At 39.7% G+C, this 20,841-nt stretch overlaps 1 protein-coding gene and 1 non-coding gene across 4 annotated transcripts in view; both read right to left on the bottom strand.

Annotated features, from left to right (window-relative positions):
* Positions 1 to 489: 489 nt before the first annotated feature.
* Positions 490 to 596, bottom strand: LOC117989270 (U6 spliceosomal RNA). Its single transcript, XR_004674555.1, has one exon. It is a non-coding gene; the product is annotated as a U6 spliceosomal RNA (small nuclear RNA).
* A 1,648-nt stretch (positions 597 to 2,244) lies between these two features.
* Positions 2,245 to 20,841, bottom strand: part of LOC117989247 (atrial natriuretic peptide receptor 2-like) — a 37,724-nt gene continuing 19,127 nt past the window's right edge. For 2 of the 3 annotated variants that reach the window (XM_069503563.1, XM_069503564.1), the window contains exons 3-12: positions 12,833 to 12,862; positions 12,272 to 12,382; positions 11,273 to 11,482; positions 10,757 to 10,903; positions 9,568 to 9,697; positions 7,120 to 7,361; positions 5,671 to 5,765; positions 4,638 to 4,856; positions 3,210 to 3,301; positions 2,245 to 2,438 (exon numbers count right to left, since the gene is read on the bottom strand). In XM_069503563.1, coding sequence (XP_069359664.1) covers positions 2,316 to 2,438; positions 3,210 to 3,301; positions 4,638 to 4,856; positions 5,671 to 5,765; positions 7,120 to 7,361; positions 9,568 to 9,697; positions 10,757 to 10,903; positions 11,273 to 11,482; positions 12,272 to 12,382; positions 12,833 to 12,862 — 1,399 coding nt within the window. In that variant the 3' untranslated portion in view covers positions 2,245 to 2,315. The remainder of the gene's footprint in view (positions 2,439 to 3,209; positions 3,302 to 4,637; positions 4,857 to 5,670; positions 5,766 to 7,119; positions 7,362 to 9,567; positions 9,698 to 10,756; positions 10,904 to 11,272; positions 11,483 to 12,271; positions 12,383 to 12,832; positions 12,863 to 20,841) is intronic. The other variant, XM_069503565.1, reaches the window with a different exon arrangement.

Genomic DNA, 20,841 nt, shown 5'->3' with positions numbered 1-20,841 from the left:
CCCCTAAACCCCGCGCTTCACTCAGGATTCTCGATGCAGCACCCTCGCTACGCTCGGGACTTACTCTGACATTCCTCGTTACGCTTGGGATTTATCCCGGCGGCGCCCGTGACGTAAGACATTACCCCCATGTCGAATAATCTAATATTAAGTATTTATTTTTAAAATTTTAACTTAGTCTTTTAGACTGACTGTGTTTATTATGTTGTAGGTAGACTTTATGTTTGGCTTTAATTAATTAATTTATTTATTTTTGTAGCTTTAGAAATTATTCGCATGTATTTTGACGAATAAAAGCGGTATTTAGTAATCGTGTATATTTTTATTTTATTAAATAAGACCAGCTAATACCCGGTACCCTAGATTGGAGTAGGTAAAAAGCCTAAGACTTGCCTAGAAAGTGTCATTCAAACAGTCGTTTTTGTTTGAAATGTCTATGCGTAGGTAGCGAGTAAAGTAACAAGTTTATAAATTATTATTATTATTTTTTTAAATGTGGAACGCTTCACGATTTTGCGTGTCATCCTTGCGCAGGGGCCATCCTAATCTTCTCTGTATCGTTCCAATTTTAGTATATGTACTGCCGAAGCGAGTACATAATATATAATAATAAATAATATATTAAATAAATACTCATAATATTATGATATAGTCGTTAGTATTAAATGGTACTATTAGCATAGTACTAGGTAATAGGTATACCTAGAAGGAAAATAATCAAGTGGTAACATTAGTATGTACAAACGCATCTACCTACAAGATATCTACAATATATTCTACATCTTATTATTATAATATGGGTAAACCCGTATGGCTGCGTAAGGCCTCAGTTAATCCTTTTCTATTTCTTTTTTTTTTAGATTCCGTACCTCAAAAGAAAAAACGGAACCCTTATAGGATCACTTTGTTGTCTGTCTGTCTGTCTGTCAAGAAACCTACAGGGTACTTCCCGTTGACCTAGAATCATGAAATTTGGCAGGTAAGTAGATCTTATAGCTGATATTTGGGGAAAAATCTGAAAACCGTCAATTTAGGGTTAGATCACACAAAAAAAATTATATTGTGGTCATGAACTATTAATTAGTATTTTCAACTTTTGAAGTGAGTGACTATATCAAGTGGGGTATCATATGAAAGGTCTTCACCTGTACATTCTAAAACAGATTTTTATTTATTTTTATGCATCATAATTTTTGAATTATCGTGCAAAATGTCTAAAATACGACTGTAGTACGGAACCCTCATTGCGCGAGCCTGACTCGTAGGCTGACGCGTAGGCCACTCGACGTAAAATACGCAGCCCGGACAAATAAATCGTTCCTTATCAGTCACATTAGTAACCCGTATTCATTCACGTTGCGTAGGTCACTCGACGTAAAATACGCAAAGCAGACAAGTATTACGTCGCTGAATAAATAAATATAAAAGGGAAATAAAATTATATTATTATCACCATAATAACTGTTAGGCCTGCCCAAGCGCGTACTTGAGGGTTTTATCACTTCACATATTGCTGCCTACAATAGATACGCCACAGAATAATAAATACTTGAACATAATTTTGCAATACATTTGCTCGTGAGGTCAGTAACTGGATGGGTGACCAACTGTAAAGGTAAAATTTGATCTTTTCGTTTCTTCGTGCCTCGGAAACCACGTTAACTGACGGTGCGAGTAATATTATCATTTTAGCTCAACCGGTAAAGGAGTGGACTGAAAACCGAAAGGTCGACGGTTCAAACCCCGCCCGTTGCACTATTGTCGTACCTACTCCTAGCACAAGCCTGACGCTTAATTGGAGAGGAAAGCGGAATATTAGTCATTTTAACATGGCTAATATTCTTTTAAAAATAAAAAATAAAAAAAAAATTATCACTAACATTTGATAAAAATCATTAGACCTAAAAGTAAAATATTCCCGTAGGTATTTAAGTACAGTCATTTATTGCACGAGGATAAGTCCCGCAAATTGCAATTGCGCTGGAACCAATACGTCTCATTAGCACCGAAATGACGTCATTTTGACGTCAGCTGAAATAAAAATATACCATCAGTGCTGACGTCACTAAAATGGCGGCCACGCGTATTAGCAATTTGCGGGACTTAACGTAAGTTTACCTAGCAAGAAAAACTCAGTTTCGTAGAAGTAGGTAATTGAGAAATTTGAAGATTTGCGGTTTTAATCCAACATACGAAAGTTAATCTAAATAAAACGGTAAAAATACGTTAATTAATTTATTTAATACTATTTATTGAACTACCTACCTACACATTAATCAACATTACTTACAAACTATACAAAGAAGTGAGCAATTTTATTTGATGAGCATTTCTAGAACATTTTGGTCGTAGTCTTGGAGACGAAGAGGGCGTGGACTCTCCAGGTGAGTGGGGCCGACTTTGCCTACAAGCCAAAACGTCTCCATCTCGCCTTTACCCTGAAAACAAAAGAATCGATTTAGTTTCTCGCCAATTATCGGACTGCAAGAAATCGTAAATGCTGACGACGTTGATGACCTCCCTGACGAAGTGGTAAGCACTGTGATCTTATTAGTGGGAGGTCCCGGCTTCAATTCCTGGCAGGGGTTTGGAATTTTATAACTTCTAAATTTCTGGTCTGGTTTAGTGGGAGGCTTCGGCCGTGGCTAGTTACCACCCTACCGGCAAAGCCGTGCCGCCAAGTGAGTTAGTGTTCCGGTACGAATTTTAAAAAAATGTCTGCACACCTCATCATCATCATCATGATCAACTCATCGCTGGCTCACTACAGAGCACGGGTCTCCTCTCAGAGTGAGAAGGGTTTTGGTCATAGTTTACCACGCTGGCCAAGTGCGGATTGGCAGACTTCACATACCTTTGAGAACATTATGGAGAACTCTCAGGCATGCAGGCTTCCTCACGATGTTTTCCTTCACCGTTAAAGCAAGTGATATTTTAATTACTTAAAAACGCACATAACTTCGAAAAGTTAGAGGTGCGTGCCCGGGATCGAACCCCCGACCTCCGATTGAAGGCGGACGTCCTAACCACTAGGCTACACAGCTTATTCTGCACACCTAGCATAGCATAGCACAGCATAGCTGCACACCTACAATCTACATAGTCGAAATTCCACGGACTCTACGAAGCGATTCGCTTCCTCGTTTAACACGCACTGCTAGGATATGGAGTGAAGAATATGTTCGAAGATAGTTAAGTAGTTCTCTCACCGGCACTTCGACGATGCCTCTCGACTCCATTATGTATTTGCCCATCTTCTCCAGGGCCTCCTTTGTGCTCTGCGATATGTGTATTTTCATCGCTGTAATACAAAACAAATCATCATCATCAACCAATAGACGTCCACTGCTGGACATTGCGACTCGTCTGATGTCGTCTGTTCACGTAGTGGGAGCGTCTTCCAACGCTGCGTCTTCCGGTGCGAGGTCGCCATTCCAGCACCTTGGGACCCCAACGTCTATCGGTTGTACGAACTATGTGCCCTGCCCATTGCCACTTCAGCTTCGCAACCCGTTGAGCTATGTCAGTTACTCTAGTTCTCCTACGGATCTCCTCATTTCTGATTTGATCACGTAGAGAAACTCCAACTCTCTCCATCACAAAACAAATACTAATGTTAAAAAGTGGTAAGTAGTTTATATAACTGCAATGTTAATATAATATCTAGTAGTTATATTATAATTAATCATTATATCACAGAGACAAGTATAATGTATCATTATGTATACTTGTCAGTGATATAATGACTTAAATGATTAAGTACAGAAGATGTAGGTACAGTGATAGCAAAACAAAATCAATCTGAACACAAGACGCCAGCCACGCCATATCAGCCCATGTTGATCACGCATACGGAGCGGTTCGTCCAGCTGGTGCTAAACAAGTGTCTTTCGATGTCTATTACCCAGATACATCTTCACTATTGTCCAGAGCTAGTCTTCCGGCTAGCCGGCCAGCTAGAGCTCAAGTGTTATCATCGTAGTAGTCTCTTTGGTAGACCAAAGGGAGCCCGACGTTTCTATTTCTAGGTCAGCGCTTATAGTTTCGCCATGTCCGTCCGTCTGTCTGTCCGTCCGTCCATCCGTCCGTCCTCGGTTAATCTCAGAGACTATTAGTGCTAGAAATCTGTAATTTGACATGGGTATTAACATTAATCACGCCGACAAAGTGGTGAAATAAAATTTTGATAAATATTTTTTTTTGGAGTAGCTCCCTTACATGTAAAGTGGGGATGAATTTTTTTTCTCGTCTATCCCATAGTGTGGGGTATCGTTGAATAGGTCTTTTAAAAATACTGTGGGTGTGGGAACATCATTTTTCGATTTCTAGATTCGTTTGTAAAATATGATGTTTTAAAGTGCTAATTTTTATTAGAGTCTAGTGTCCCCCCCTCTATCAGTCAAATGGTAGTATATAGGAACGTGAAAAAATTCTACTCGTGAAAACTATCAGGGCTATGTAAAATTTACAGGTTAAGGAGTTATATCTGTTTTTCGAGGATTGTGACCACGGAACCCTACACTGCGCGTGGCCCGCCACGCACTTGGCCGGTTTTTTTCCTTCTCCACGCCGCTTTTTGCTCAAGTTGGCTGCGGGTTACTGTACTTGACGCTTTTATTGTTTATAGCTAACTTTACCTTCTCCTGTACTCTCCATCCGACTAGCGGTATTGATGGTATCCCCGAAGAGGCAATACCGCGGCATGGTGGCGCCAACGACGCCAGCCACGCAAGAGCCCGTGTTGATACCGGCACGTATGCGGAGCGGCTCGTCCGGCCGGTGTGGCACGCAAGCGTCTTTCACGCTGCGCATCAGAGATAGGGCCATATCCGCTATTTCGGAAACGTGGCGATTACCTGCAACATCAAAATATTAAATTGATGATACTTGCGTGGATTTAGGATTTTTTTTAATCCTGTGGGAGCTCATTGATTTTCCGGAATTAAAAAACTCAACAGATCGTTTTCAAACTAAAACCAAGTGTTTATTATCCTAGAAAAATTACACTACTTAGATATTTTATTTAACTTAAGCTTTTACCTACCTAACTACATATTTTACTTAGTACCTACTGTTAGTCATTTGGGATACTGTTATATTGTGTGAGGAGGGCGATGATCACTGCAACACAGTTCATTCTTCTGCAGGATCATAGTTCCCATTTAAAAAAAACCGGCCAAGTGCGAGTCAGGCTCGCGCAATGAGGCTTCCGTACTACAGTCGTATTTTTTCGACATTTTGCACGATAATTCAAAAACTATGATGCATAAAAATAAATAAAAATCTCTTTTAGAATGTAGAGGTGAAGCCACTCACTTCGAAAGTTGAAAATACTAATTATTAGTTAATGACCACAATTTAATTTTTTTTTGTGTGATCTAACCCTAAATTCACGGTTTTCAGATTTTTCCCCAAATGTCAGCTATAAGATCTACCTAACTGCCAAATTTCATGATTCTAGGTCAACGGGAAGTACCCTGCAGGTTTCTTTATAGACAGACAGACAACAAAGTGATCCTATAAGGGTTCCGTTTTTCCTTTTGAGGTACGGAACCCTAATTAAAAAAAGATTACATAGATATAAAATTGCTGTGACATATAGACTGGATCAGGTTGTATTACGTCTGTTTTACCACGGAACCCTAAAAAGAAAAATAAGAACATACTTACCATTCCTCTGGGGTAATCCTGAAACCACCATGTAGGCGTCGCCGATCGTCTCCACTTTGTACACGTTGTACTGCATTATCTTATCATCAAACATTCTGGAAAATAGTAAATAAAAATTACTTTATATTGTGATTAATAATTTTGAAAGACAAGGGAAAATTGAAATTAAAATGATTACAATAAAAGAAAATTACAAAATATAGTCCTTCAACTAACTTTTAAATCTACAGTTTTTTTTTTCGGTGGAAGCGGGCTATCCTTGATTGAGTATGACATTTACCGGTACAGTACGCCGAAAGTAATGTACATCGGCCTTTAGAATGACATTTCAGCTTTGTAGAGCGTTGTCTCTGACACTCGTACCTATATGACGTTTTGTCGGTCTCAACAGTGCTCTACAAATCTCTCCGTCTAAAAGTCGATGCCACGCTGTCAGCACATGGCCAGCGTGGTAGACTTTGGCCAAAAACCCTTCTCACTCTGAGAGGAGACCCGTGCTCTGTAGTGAGTCCGGCTATGGGTTCATCATGATGATGATGATGATGAAAATTCGATGTATATACATTACTTTCGGCCGCGTACTGGCTTACAGTACGCGGGGTACGGGTATATAGGTACTTACCTATCTACCCAGAGGCGTCTTTACCTATGGTGCAGGGTGTGCGGCGCACACGGGCGCCGGGTCTAAGGGGCGCCGAGCGCCCTCTAATGCGACACCTCCAAAGATGCGGCGATGCCGGCGCTCTCAAAGACCCTGCGCTCGTGTTATGGCCGACGCCGTCATCATTTAAAATTGCACCATTTGCATCCGAATTTCCGTTTGAAAATATAACTGACGACAGGGTCTTCTCCGGTTGGCCGAAGGCCGAGCGGGGGTACGGGCCTCGAGGCGTAGCCTCCTTACCCGGGTAGGGCGCGGGGTATTCATGTTACCCCGGTGTTGGTCTTCTAGCCGGAATTTCACCGGCTAGGGCCCGCCATCTTGGCTTGGGGCCTCGTGGCTGGTTGCGTTCCCCGCGCTGCGGGCGATAGATTCGCCGTCGCGCACGGGGGTTATAAAAATATAACTGTTAGTATTCCATTTTGACTCTGCTCCTACTAGACTAGAGGGCGCCAGGGTACTGGTTGCACACGGGAGCCACAAGGGCTAGAGATGCCTCTGTATCTACCCCTTATTTGTAGTGCTTGATTTGTTGTCAGAGTAGTAGGCAGGTAACTACCACAGCTGATATCTTCTATCATAAAAGATGAAGTGATAATTTTTTAACGTATTAAGAATCTGACTGGTTGACTGAACACATCTCCTCTCAGCTCCGCTTAGGTGGAAACTGGGTCTAATATCTGCGCACATAAGACGCAAGCCGTGCGCACGTCCGCATCATAACACCTACCTCTGTACAGCCGCACTATTGGTTCGTCAGTCAGGTATCACAATGTTTATACAATTACCTGTAAAGCATATTAAGCATATTGATGATCTCCATAGGAGTGCTGTTAGCGGCTATGTTGGTGAAGCCAACTATGTCGCTGAAGTATATCGTGACCGCGTCGAAGGCCTCCGCAGGCACCTCCCTCTGGGCCCTCAGCCGCCTCAGCACGGGCATGGGCAGCATCCGACACAGCAGGAGGTCACTCTTCTGCTTCTCCGCTACTAGCTGTTGGGTGCTATGCTCGATAGATTCTGTAAATATCTGAAAATCATTATTTTAGAATTTAAACTATTGTTAGTGGTACTCATGTTCAGTAGCGGCGCTAGGGCAGGGCGCGGTTGGGCGCCAAAAATAAAGAGGGCGCCGGATTAAGGAGTGAAAACTTATGAGTACCTAAGGATATTTTCGGTAAAACAAAGAATCACTCTCGCTTCGCTCGCGCTTATATTCCATGATAATAATGTAATTTTCTGTCCGCTTTAGAATCTAAGCACTAAATTGTGCTCGCTTCTCGTGCGATATTATTGCACCCAGATCCGGGTGGAAAGTTTCTGCCCGCTTTTTCTATGCAGGGTTTCTTGCACTGTTATTGTCAGTCAAAGTTTAACAGTAACCATAGCGTAACTTTGACCACCTGTTATGAACTATACCTACGACCTGTAAGTTCAAGCGAAACAGACAGATAACTCGACGACTCAGTTTAAAAAGCGTCGACTATAGATAGTTTTGAAAAAGCTTTAAAACCATCAAAATAGCAGCTGCAGATGTATCAAAAAGCACAAACGATAAAAATACGATTCAATGCAAGCACGGCATTTAGTATAAAGCGAATGAACAATGGTCGGTATTTTTTTAAAGTATTTATTTCAGTTGCATTCAGTCGACTCAAAACAATAGGTAGACAAAAATAGGTCGATCGACATCCATTGTTTTAATTGCAGTAGAATATCACAACAGGCGCATATGGATAACTGCTTTAAAGCCCCTGTACTTATCGTAATCCATAAGTTGAAAACTATAAAGACAATGACTTTGATAATGGGTTAGATATTATTTATAATGAAAATCACTCACGGTAGTTTAAATGCTAAAACAATGACTTTGATATAATTTAAATGTAACCTAATAAGTTTTTTGGCAATAAGTTTAACTTTTTGGCAAAAATCTTAATTTTTTATTTTACGGAAAAAATGGTAGCTGTAATAAATAATAATTAATTAAATTCCTACTGTTCTACGTAATATTTACTCAGAAATTCTAAACACGTAATATAGTGTTTTACGCAATAAATGGGAAAATACTTTTGTTGCAAACTAAATATAAATGCATAAAAGGGTTTCGTATATGTGATGAGTCAAATGATTAGTAATTTGTATACCAATGTGGATGTAAGTTCAAGGAATTCCCTCGAAAGTGAGTAAAGGATTGCCTAATAAGGTTTTTAAGTTACCTACGTAACTTATTTACTTACACACTAATTCCTTGATGTGAAATTTATGAGTGAGCCATCTGCTGCACGATATCAAAAAGACAAGGGTATCTTAGTATGTAATGTGGGATTATTTTTACGTTCATGCGTGCGTGAACTTGTTTCCTTTGAAAAATGACCCCGGATGGGTTCGAAACTATTCGGGCTAACGTCGACTAAACACGTGTCGACTAAAATAGCCGGGTGAGAGATATGGAAATCACTCACGATAGTTTAATCGCTAAAGTATATCTTGTTATAAATTAGCTACAAAATATACTAACTCGAAACGGACACAATAATAATATGTTCTAGGTATTCGTTTGAGATGAGTTTGTTGTGGGCTTCTTCTCAAACAAGGCTGCGTTCGGAACTCTCGTTAGGAATTACGTAATTAATTACACGCGTCAATATTGTACAAATCCCACAATTTGCAATCAAAAAGCGTACAAGGTGGCACCCAATTTTATAAATGAAGGGGACTCACTTCAATGCTTTCTTCATACAAACGTAGGAGGGAAAATACAACAATATTCGATATTGTACGCACAAAACTAAGAATTATATCGATTTATCTCGTCTTTATCTAGGTTCATTGATATATAAACCATTGAAAAAAATATTGATTTAAAAGTTACGAGCCTCAAAAGATTCCTATTTTAACACTAAATTTATGTCAACTTTGGGCGTAAATAAATAAGATTAGGAATATGAAAATTTAAAAAAAAAATTATCATTAGACATAGTTTATTTATTCATTAGTTGAAATAACTTTACTTTGCAAACATAAATTCAGAAGTTTTTTTTTCAAAAATACTTTTCCTAAAACCTTTTCGCGCGCTTGATTTCGGTGAAAATCATCGTGCCTCTCACCTTTCTCATACAATGTCAAGTAAAAAGCAAATATGTTACCCACGTGCGCTGCAAATTTCGGTCGAGCGTCCTGCGTCACCTTATTTTGCAAGACTTCATTACTGATCGAAAGCAGCAGATACTGACCTGTAAAGTATACACTGTATGCCGCAGCAGCAACATGAGTATGGGTGAGGCTAACAGCACCACGCAGAGCACTCCTACTCCCAAACCGAGCGTCCGCCGTGCAGCCCAAACCTCCGAACTTGCGGATTCCCTGAAAAATTGTATTCCAAACTTGTGACCTGTAGATAGTAATAGTAGAATCAATGTGAAGGAATAAGACGACGGACCACATTTGAATTGGACAACGCTAAGGCTGCTTTTCCACCAGAGATGTGCTATGCAGCTATGCTGTGAACATATGCCGCCGGCCGTGAGCTATGCGAGGTATAGATGCGTGAATCGAGCTAAGCGATACATCAACTGTAGGCAGAGCATGGGGCTACACTACTCGCACAGCACTGCTCCCATCCGTAGCTCTTCTCCATAGCACGCATCTCTCCGTATAAAAAACATACAGCCTCATTTTTCTACAACCGCACCGCGCGCCACCGTAAGGAATTTCACTCTCACCACCTGGGTGTCTGGTGCACTTCGACCGTCCGCTGTGCCAGATCCTTCTTTCCACGCACATGCGAACTGTGGATTCAACTCCCATCGGCGGTGTTCCCACTAGCTTACAACATGGGGTTATTCAAGGGGCGGTGCTGCAAATGTTCATGGGCGGCGGTAATCACTTAACATCAGGTTAAGACCCGCCTGCTCGTTTGCTCGCTATCTCTATTAGAAAAACAATACAGTACGCGGCAGAGAATAAATGTACATCGACCTTTAGAAAGAGATAGTATAGTTTTGTAGAGCATTGTCGCTGTCGTTGAGACCGACAAAACGTCACATAGGTGTGTGACAGAGACAACGCTCTACAAAGCTTAAAGCTCATTCTAAAGGTTACATTATTTTCTGCCGCGTAGGTACTCTAGCTTTTTCCACCCGTTTCCACCAATTGTAAGCTATGCGAAGCAATGAAAATTATTAGTGGATATCACAGACATCCATAGCAGCATAGCATTGCATATATCTGGTGAAAAAGCAGTCTTACTTACTTAGACTATGAAAGTGAGAAAAGATCGGTCATCGGTTTTCTATAATAACTTCTGAGTACCTAGTTGTAAACTTGTAATCAAGTACACTGAAGATATTTAAATTTCCGTTAAGATTGGTTGCCATGACCGAAATTTCGTCCTTAGTTTTTGAAAGATTAACAAAATCTTACCTTACAATATGCCATATGCGTATTTGGACGTCTTTCATTTTATCTAAATAATAATTTGTATCTCTAATGTAATCCGTGGACACTTCCATTGACTTATTAGTATTAATTTCACTTGCTTTCGATGTCATTAAATCTGATTCTTTGTAGCTGAAACATTATTATTAATAGATTAAAGGGACTCAAGTCTAAGCCAGCAAAAAAGTGGGATTTCCAAACCATATACGGAGCGGTGTCATATAAAATTAGCAATCGTATTAATGATTATATTACTTGCTTCATTCCATTACCAGGCTCCTTATGTAATTTACACATTGCTTAAAAATTAACGGCTGGTTATTTTTCATTTCGAAATTATACTCAATAGTTTTTCTAACAAAATTAAGAACCTAGTTTTAGTGAACTCATTGATTAAGAACAAATCAAGCCAAGCGCTAGTGTTTATTAAATTAATAAATATGGAAACTCGCTCAAAGTAAAGTAAAAACTAAAAATAAGTATGTAAGATGGGAAACTTACAAATCAAAGATCTCCTTCAATACTACGGCATCATCCACTCCCTCGACCTCTAAGTACTGAAGAGTTGATTGCATGTGCTCTAGGACTGAGCCCATATGCTGCTGTAGAGGAGTCAGTACTTGTAACTTTAAATCCACTGACTTCACTAGCGCTATCGTTATTGACAGCTCGTCCATTGTTTTTACTAATTCATAGCACGCTAAAAATTTTCTGAAAATTAATTAAAAGCACTTTGAAAAGTTTATTATAGATACACTACATGTATTTAAAAGGTTAACTCAATAACTAAAACATCAAAAAGATTTTTAGAATATCAACCAGAGTAAAGCTGTGTGTGTGATTTAAATAGTAATTCAAAATAGCTGTCGAAAGACATTGCCAATAAAAAGGCTAATTTTCATTTTAGCCCCCTTATTTCCTTCAATGATGATTTACAGCAAGACAATAATAAAATAAAGCCAAAGTAATGGAAATTACGGTCTTGAAAATATCTAGCGTAAATATCCGCAAGCGGAAAAACACGCGTATGAATCAGCTCCAATATTAAATTTTTGAAGGTATTGAAAAATTAGGAAAGTGTGTGTTTTTCGCGCGTTCGTCTAAGCCTACAAAGACAGGATGACGAGAAAAAATGTTTTCTATTCTATTCTCTAGTCGTTGTTGTAGCTATTGTCTGTTTTGATTATAAGATGGTAATTACAACTTACCAAATTACCAAACTATTTTTTTAATTTTTTTTTAGATTTTAGTAAATGAGATATCGTTGACATTTCGCGTTTTACAGGTGTATCTATAGAGCCTACTTTGATTTGGCTCAGACTTAATATATTGTTAAAACGAGACAGGGTCATAAAGCTGGCATAAATCTGTCTCATTTTAACATTTTAAGTATGGGCAAAAGTCAAAGTACGCTCTAAACATACACCATCCTGTTAGGCTCTATGGCATCTGATAAAAAGATATTTAAATCAACTATTTTAAAAAAATGTCTGAATATACCTCCATAACGGTGATTTCGTAGATTTAACATTCTTCATCATGTAATTCAGTAATATGGCATTAATCTGTTGGTAGATGGATATCCTCTTTAGTGAATCTTTAGCTTTTATTCTGTAATACAACATAATACAATCAGAAGCGTGCAAAGGATAAGGTTAGGGAAGCTAGCGTCAAATACAGCCTCAATACCTCAACGGTTGAGGAGCGGACATGAATTCCGAAAAGTCGGCGGTTCAAACCCCACCCGTTGCACTATTGATTGTACCTACTCCTAGCACAAGCTTTACGCTTAGTTGGAGGGGAAAGGGGAACATTAGCATGGCTAATATCACATTTTATTAAAATTTACTGCTCTTGAAGAAAAAATTTACTAGAGATGACATGGTCCCAAACTTCGAACAAACTGTTTGAATTTGACTCATTTACACGATCACTGTTGATTTAGGTTCGGAATGTGATTGTTTGAAATAAGTTTAGGGGCATTCATATTAATGGTTAATCCTGATTGAAGGTTTAACCTTAAAAACAAAGGGGGAATACGGGGCAATTCCAATAACTTACAATGTATGCAACACTTCCTCCCGAAAATCGCTGCATGTAATTTGAAAGGTAATTTTCATAACTCACGTTTACACTATTTTGTTTTGGGAAGAAAACAATAAAACCATAAAAGCTATATAATTGACACTTAACATGTTTGATAAGTTTGCCGAAGATATCTTATTCTGAAAATTTCAGCTTTTTAACATGATCCGGACCGAAGCTGGGTTTCTGGGTTCACCAGCTGGGTTTCTGGAGCACTTCGACCACCCGTTGTGCCAGATCCTTTTTTCCACGCACATGCACAAACTGTGGAATCAACTCCCATCGGCAGTGTTCCCACTAGATTACAACATGGGGTTATTCAAGGGGCGCGGACCAACAAATTCCTAAAAGGCCGGCAACGCATCGGCGGTTCCTCTGGTGCTGCAAATGTTCATGGGCGGCGGTAATCAGTTAACATCAGGTGACCCGTCTGCTCGTTTTCTCGCTATTTCTATTTTTTTTTAAACTATGACGGTTCGAACAAAGAAATGCTTCCAGAAAAGGGAGGTAGTGCCCCGTCCTTTGGTTTGGCTTGTCTTGGCTGATTTGCAATTTACTAGACTCTACTAGACTAGATTTAAGTTTTTTAGAAATCCCTTGTGAACTCTTTGTTTTTCAGGGGTAAAACTTATACTCGTCCCTGGGATGCAAGCTACCTCTATACCAAATAGATAATGCCCGCGACTTCGTCCAGGCAGATTTAGATTTATTTGAAAATCCCGTGTGAACTCTTTGATTTTCCGGGACCAAAGTAACCTATGTCCGTTCCTGGGATACAAGCTCTGTACCAAATTTCCTCAAAATTGGTTAAACGGCTTGTTGCTGATTGGCGGCTATGCGGCTAATTGGTGAAAAGCTAGCAGACAGATAGACACTTTGCATTTATATATCAACTATGGATATGGATGGAATATTGAGAACTTTGCAAGACTACTAAGAAACAAAACAATTATTCCGCGTGGACGAAGCCACGAGCAACGGCAATTCATAAAATAAAAGGCAAATTACAGTTAATGGAAAACGGAACTAAATACTTAACTAACATTCATTGGTTAATTAACCGTAAGGGGAAGGCATAAATTCGTTTCTACTTGGCAACGAATTCAACCGCGTTGCGACAAATTGCTCGTAACGTAAGCTCTAGCCCACAATGTTAACGTTAACTTGAAAAGTTATGAAGTTACAGTAATAAGATCCTAAGAGCCTTAACTTTACCCTCAACAACCATTTGTATTTAGATTTATTTATTTGTTGTGAACACAGCATGCATCCATCTATTTTTGGTGTAATATAATATATACTTAATATAAATAACTATTCAATAAAAGGTGCATACATTTAGTTTAGTACATAAGCTATACTTAGATAATTTTGAATATGTAATTTTTTTTTCCTTTTTTTTTGACATTTGCTATAAAATGTCAAAAATAAATAAAATAAAAGGTCATTAAGAATGTCTAATAAAAGCCTAAAATACTTAATAAATTTAGTTAAACCCTAGTGGCATCAACAGTTGGGCTTCGTATAAACAATGCTTAAGACAAAAAACTATCATTTTACTGTAATCATACCGATACCGTGATCTTGCAGTAAAATGAAACGTCAACACTCTCGATACAGAAATCCGAAAACTTATTTCAATCGGAATTTTTCAATTAAAAAAGAATCCGATAAGAACTGGCCATTAACCTATACCCGCGCGTTGGTCTGTCAGACCAACCAAAAATATTTTTTATATTTCGTTTCGTAAAAATATTTTTTGTCTGTTTGACCATTTTTTCGGAGGCTCAAACAAAAGGTTATTTAGTCTTCTGTATATATAAAAAGAAAAGGTGACTGACTGACTGACTGACTGACTGACTGACTGACTGACTGACTGACTGACTGATCTATCAACGCACAGCTGAAACTACTGGACGGATTGAGCTGAAATTTGGCATGCAGATAGCTATTATGACGTAGGCATCCGCTAAGAAAGGATTTTTGAAAATTCAACCCCCAAGGGGGTGAAATAGGGGTTTGAAATTTGTGTAGTCCACGCGGTCGAAGTCGTGGGCATAAGCTAGTCACAAATAAAATTAAATATTAAGTATTATGACTTTGGATTATTTCTATTTAATATAGGTATCTACTCTTTATTTTCAATTGCCTACTTAACATTTTTTGAAAGTTTTTGATAAAACAAATAAAATGGGCACTAGAAATGTTGATCCCACAGACCAACGCGGGAATATTAATATGTGTTATAAATTCTTTTTTGGGTATGAGAAGGTTAAGAGATTTTCGATAAGTGAAATTTTTCCCAGTCCGATAAATTTACGGGTGGATGCTCAAAAGGCACTAAATTCCAGAAATAAAAAGTTTTCCTATAAAAGTTAGCTACATATCATACCTATAAGTCCCGCAAATTGCTAATGCGCGTGGCCGTCATTTTAGTGACGTCAGCACTAGACTGAATTGCCGAGCAACCAGTACCGTTGACAAAACTGTCGGTAGAGTACCTACGCGTATCGTGTTTTGAATATTTGCAAATTCACACATTTTATTTTGTTTTTGTTTGTTATTATTGTTAAGTTTTGTTAATTTGTTTTTGTTGTGTGTTTCTTGTTTTGTTTGTTTCCTTGTTGTTTCCTTTGTATATGAGTAGAAAAATAATTAATAGTCGTGCCCGTGAGATTATTGTTACGGTAGACAATTATTTTGCAAAAGAGAAGGAGGATTCAAAATATTACTTCAGGATATCACTCAATCGCTTAAAAATGCCGCTGACACCAGTCAAGACGTGTTTATTTCGAAGCAAATTTTAATGGAAATGTTATATGTAACTTAAGTGTAGGACTTCAAAATAAAACCAAGGTCTCAGAGCATACTTATTAAATACAAAGGTACACAAATATTTACTACTTAATATAAAGTACTGGCTGATGCCCGCGACTTCGTCCGCGTGGATTTACATCTGTTAGTTATTTGAACTAACACCGAAGACCCGATAGGCAGATCTTCTAATTTTTAGGTTCGGAGAAGGAACAATGAAACAACGTACTTCAGCGGAGAGTGTGTGTATGTAACGGTTTATTTTGACAGTTCTAATATAGGTACAATTCCTGACCATAGACTAATTTTAGGCATAATCTACATGATAGTTCCGATAGGCCGCGAACGCACTGTCAACTTAATAAGAAGCGTTGACATAAATTCCCCCCCTCTTAAACGTCGTTTAAGAGAAAACAAATTCGTCTGGAGAAGCAAGGTGCAAGCGGCATGAGATCTTCCACGCTCAGCCCTTTTCGTTTCGTGGGCCACGTAGTGTGCTGTAGAAGTTCGCTGATTCTTTGCCAGCCACGCCAGAACTGCTGGCGTATCTTCTCGAGCCCCGAGTAGCAGTCGAGGCTGCTGAAACTGAAGTCTTCGACATTCGTTGACGGCAGCGCAGCTAGAGGCCATCCAATTCGGAAGTGTCCTGGGGAACGAGGGAAAAGATAGTTAGGAGAGGAAGTCATGGGATATAAGGGGCGACTATTCAGTATAGCCTCCACTTGCGAAAAAAGACTATTTAATTTCTCGAAAGCCAAATTATTATGAGCCAAATATCTTTTAATGAGAATGTTTTTGGCGGAATTGATCCCAACCTCTCCAATTTCTCTTGAATATAAAGACATAAAAGAAAATTTTATTTGTTCGTCTACTGCAAAGTCAAAAATGACGGGATTGGAATTTAAAAATTTAATTATTCCTTTAGCAGTAGCTAGGTTTCGGCCGTTATCAGATAAACATTCTGCCGGTTTCAGATTAGTAGGTACGTGACCACTAGCGGCGAGCTGCGCCGCGGATAACGCTAGTTGTGGAATCGTCATAGGCCTCCCGGCCGGAGCTACCCACGACTTCGAGTACGATAAATGAACGCTCGACCTACCTAACGCGTCGATCGATTTTAAATTAATGCATTTCTCAAGGTCGCGGGTGGATCTTTGAGAAGTAAATTTAACACGAAATCGACCTGATTTTAGGCGAGTAGTGTGAGTCTTAAAATTCTGCTCACAACCCTTCTCGCTATTACTTAATAATATTTTTTGGGGGTCCCAAAATTTGGCTATTTGATTATCTAAGCGATCATCGAACGACTCGCTTGATGAAAAATTGCAATAAGTTTGCTTAGGGTCACAATTTAATGAAATAGGACCGGAAATAACCCACCCAAATCGTGAGTTACACAGATATGGTTTTCCGTCACCTAATGATTTGACGGTGTTACCTATTACATCCCAGAATAGGTCGGCCCCTAAAAGCGCATCTACAGGCGCAGGGCTGCAAAAATTAGGGTCCGCGAGTTGAATGTTCTCGGGGAGACTAAATAGCTTGTAATCTATATTTATTTTTGGAATATTCGCCGTTAATTCTGGCATAATAAAACAAGACAAACTTGCATGATAGTCGCCTTGCAATGAGTTAAACCTAACCAAACACCTCTCGGTAACGTGATTATTTGAATTATTACCTATACCTACGACGGTGAGATTAGTGGGTATCGCCTCTAAATTTAATTTTTCTTTAACGCGCTTCGTCAGAAAGCTAGACTGGCTTCCACAGTCTAGAAGCGCGCGAATGACTTCAGTCTTGGAGTTTAGAGGGTTCAGAACTTCTAACATCACGGTGGATAACATGACGTGAGAAGTTGCCTGCCTAGCTAGGTTCACACTAAGTTCATCGACTGAATTTTGAACTGTGGCCACAGCGGGCTCTTCAGTATTTTTGTACCCTGATTGAACAGCATTGAGCATACGAAAGATTATGTCTTGTATTTTTATTACTATTGCTCGCGATTGGCGCGGCAATAGGCGAAAAACGATTATTTTGAGTTTTATTTTGATTAAATGATTCCAAAACATCTGCACGCTCCTTTAAAAACTTATGAAATTGATCTAAAGTCGGCATATCGCTTAACGAGTTTCGATGCTCCTCCCATTTCATACTAGTGTGGCTGTCTAATTTAGAACTAACTATATGTATTATTAAACTATCCCACTTATCAACGGGCTGGCCAAGACTCGCTAACGCACGTAAATTTTTATTTACATTATCTACTAATGAACGCAATGACTGTTCCGATTCGCGGGACAGTGTTTCGATATTGAATAAAGCGTTGAGGTGATTGCTAATTAGCTGCCTCTTGTTGTCATAACGTTCACATAATAAACTCCAAGCCTTCTTGTAGTTCAATGCACAAACTTCGAGATTGGATATAACACGCGCGGCATCTCCCTCTAAATACGAGTTTAAATAATGAAACTTATAGATGGGCAGTATGTGCTCGTTATCATGAATGAGAGACCGGAAAGTATCTCGAAATTCTAACCATTTAAAAACTGTTCCATCAAATTTCGAGATTTGAATTAGAGGTAATTTGAACCCAATGCCTTGTGAGACGCCTAGTTCTTGCCCCGAAGAACTACTGGGCGCGTCTTCAAAGCACGGAACCTTCGAATTACGCGACAGAATGTCCTGAGCCAACGAAGTCACGCTGTCTAATTCATTTTCGATCTCCTCGCGAATATCTAGTTCGGCATCTAACGTGTCCCCGCTTAACGATTCAATCTGACTTTGCACGTCACTAAACTCAGTAGCTAAGCACTCTATTTTACCTAATTTAAGTTTTAATTCGCCTAATTGCAATGAATCTAACGCTGAAAGCTTATTAATCTTAGAAATATAGTTTTTAAATTTAGTAACGCGCCCTTTCACGCTGCTGCGTTTAATAATTAATTCTTTCAGAGACATATTGAAGCGTTATTATAACAGCTGTAGGTGAACAAAAACTGGTTTGTTATCGGTGGCTGCTAGATCGCTGCAAAATAATAAGTAAAACGTATATCTATCTATGACTAGGTACGTTACCTATGCACGTCGCTTGAAGTTGTCGTCCAACCGATGAACATGAACCGGTTTCCAGTCGTCCGCGCAGCTCCAATAAGTGCACGCGCCAGTTAAAAATCGTATGAATTATGATAATATGAAGTAATGAGTAGGTAGGTACGGCTAATGCGTAACGGATGAAGTGACGAATAACGTGCAAATTTTGAATTTTGTGATTGATTGTGCAAAGTGGTATGGCCTTTTGGATAGTGCGTGAAGTACGGATGATTATGGAGCAATGGATGTATGAATTAGGTGGCTGTGAAATGGAATTATGGATGTTTGGATGAATGTGTTGTGTTTTATGTGGGATAGGACACTTATCTGAAATATTGGTCCGGCCTCGTTGTTGCCGGCGTAGAAAGTGCTCCCTCTGTCTGAGCCCAAATGCTGCGGGTCCGATCAGCGTCCCGGCGATGGCTTCAGACGTCTTCTTGCGTTGAGCCTGATGCTGCGGTACGATTGGCGTCCCGGCTGGCGTCAACGATGGTTGCTTGCGTTGTGCCTGATGCTGCGGTCCGATTGGCGTCCCGGCTGGCTACAACGATGGTGATTTGCGTTGAACCTGATGCTGCGAAACGATTGGCGTCCCGGCTGGCGTCAACGACGATGATTTGCGTTGAACCTGATGCTGCGAAACGATTGGCGTCCCGGCTGGCGTCAACGATGGTGATTTGCGTTGAACCTGATGCTGCGAAACGATTGGCGTCCCGGCTGGCGTCAACGACGATGATTTGCGTTGAACCTGATGCTGCGAAACGATTGGCGTCCCGGCTGGCGTCAACGATGGTGATTTGCGTTGAACCTGATGCTGCGAAACGATTGGCGTCCCGGCTGGCGTCAACGATGGTGATTTGCGTTGAACCTGATGCTGCGAAACGATTGGCGTCCCGGCTGGCGTCAACGATGGTGATTTGCGTTGAACCTGATGCTGCGAAACGATTGGCGTCCCGGCTGGCGTCAACGACGATGATTTGCGTTGAACCTGATGCTGCGAAACGATTGGCGTCCCGGCTGGCGTCAACGACGATGATTCTCTCGCTGGATGGCTTGGCTTCTTCCTTCTCAGGTGTCCAGTTTACGGTCGCCACTATGGTAGTTATTTGAACTAACACCGAAGACCCGATAGGCAGATCTTCTAATTTTTAGGTTCGGAGAAGGAACAATGAAACAACGTACTTCAGCGGAGAGTGTGTGTATGTAACGGTTTATTTTGACAGTTCTAATATAGGTACAATTCCTGACCATAGACTAATTTTAGGCATAATCTACATGATAGTTCCGATAGGCCGCGAACGCACTGTCAACTTAATAAGAAGCGTTGACAACATCTTTCATAATCCCGCGGGAACCTAGCGGTAGCCTATGTGTTAATCCAGGGTATAATCTATCTCCATTCCAAATTTCTTCCAAATCCGTTCCACCGTTTTTGCGTGATTGAGTAACAAACATCCAAACATCCATACTTTCACATTTATAATATTATAGAGATTAGAATTTTAAAAGGGAAATAATAATAAACTAATTTACATATCAAAAATAAGTAATGAATTGTACTTAATGATAAATTTTACTAACTGTTAGGTTTACAAATTATTATAATTATTCTAAAAAAAACTTTTGCCGACGGTATATTTTTATTTCGACTGACGTCACGGCGATGTTAAAGAGACATGGTTCCAGCGCAACAGCAATTTGCGGGACTTTTACCTAAAATATATTTTGTGACATTACTGATTTATTTAGGCTGCAACGGTTTCCTAGACAAAGCTAGATAAAACACTCGTGTGTGGGCGTTAAAATGGGTCGTAAAGCCTCTTTCATAAAAATAGTCCATTAAACGTAATCACTGTGGTCCAGAAAAATAAAAACGTAATTTCTTACGGCCAAATCATCATCATCATCAACCGATAGACGTCCACTGCTGGACATAGGTCTCTTGTAGGGACTTCCACACGCCACGGTCTTGCGCCGCCTGAATCCAGCGGCTCGCTGCGACTCGACTATGACGCGCGAGTCTGACTCGCACTTGGCCGGTTAGATATTATGTTAAAGTAAACATATAGGGGTAGCCT

Source organism: Maniola hyperantus, chromosome 15 (assembly GCF_902806685.2).
Source record: "Maniola hyperantus chromosome 15, iAphHyp1.2, whole genome shotgun sequence".
In the NCBI taxonomy this organism is placed as follows: Eukaryota; Metazoa; Arthropoda; class Insecta; order Lepidoptera; family Nymphalidae; genus Maniola; species Maniola hyperantus.
The sequence above is the reverse complement of the archived record's forward strand: the minus strand, read 5'-3'. Positions and strand labels throughout refer to the sequence as shown.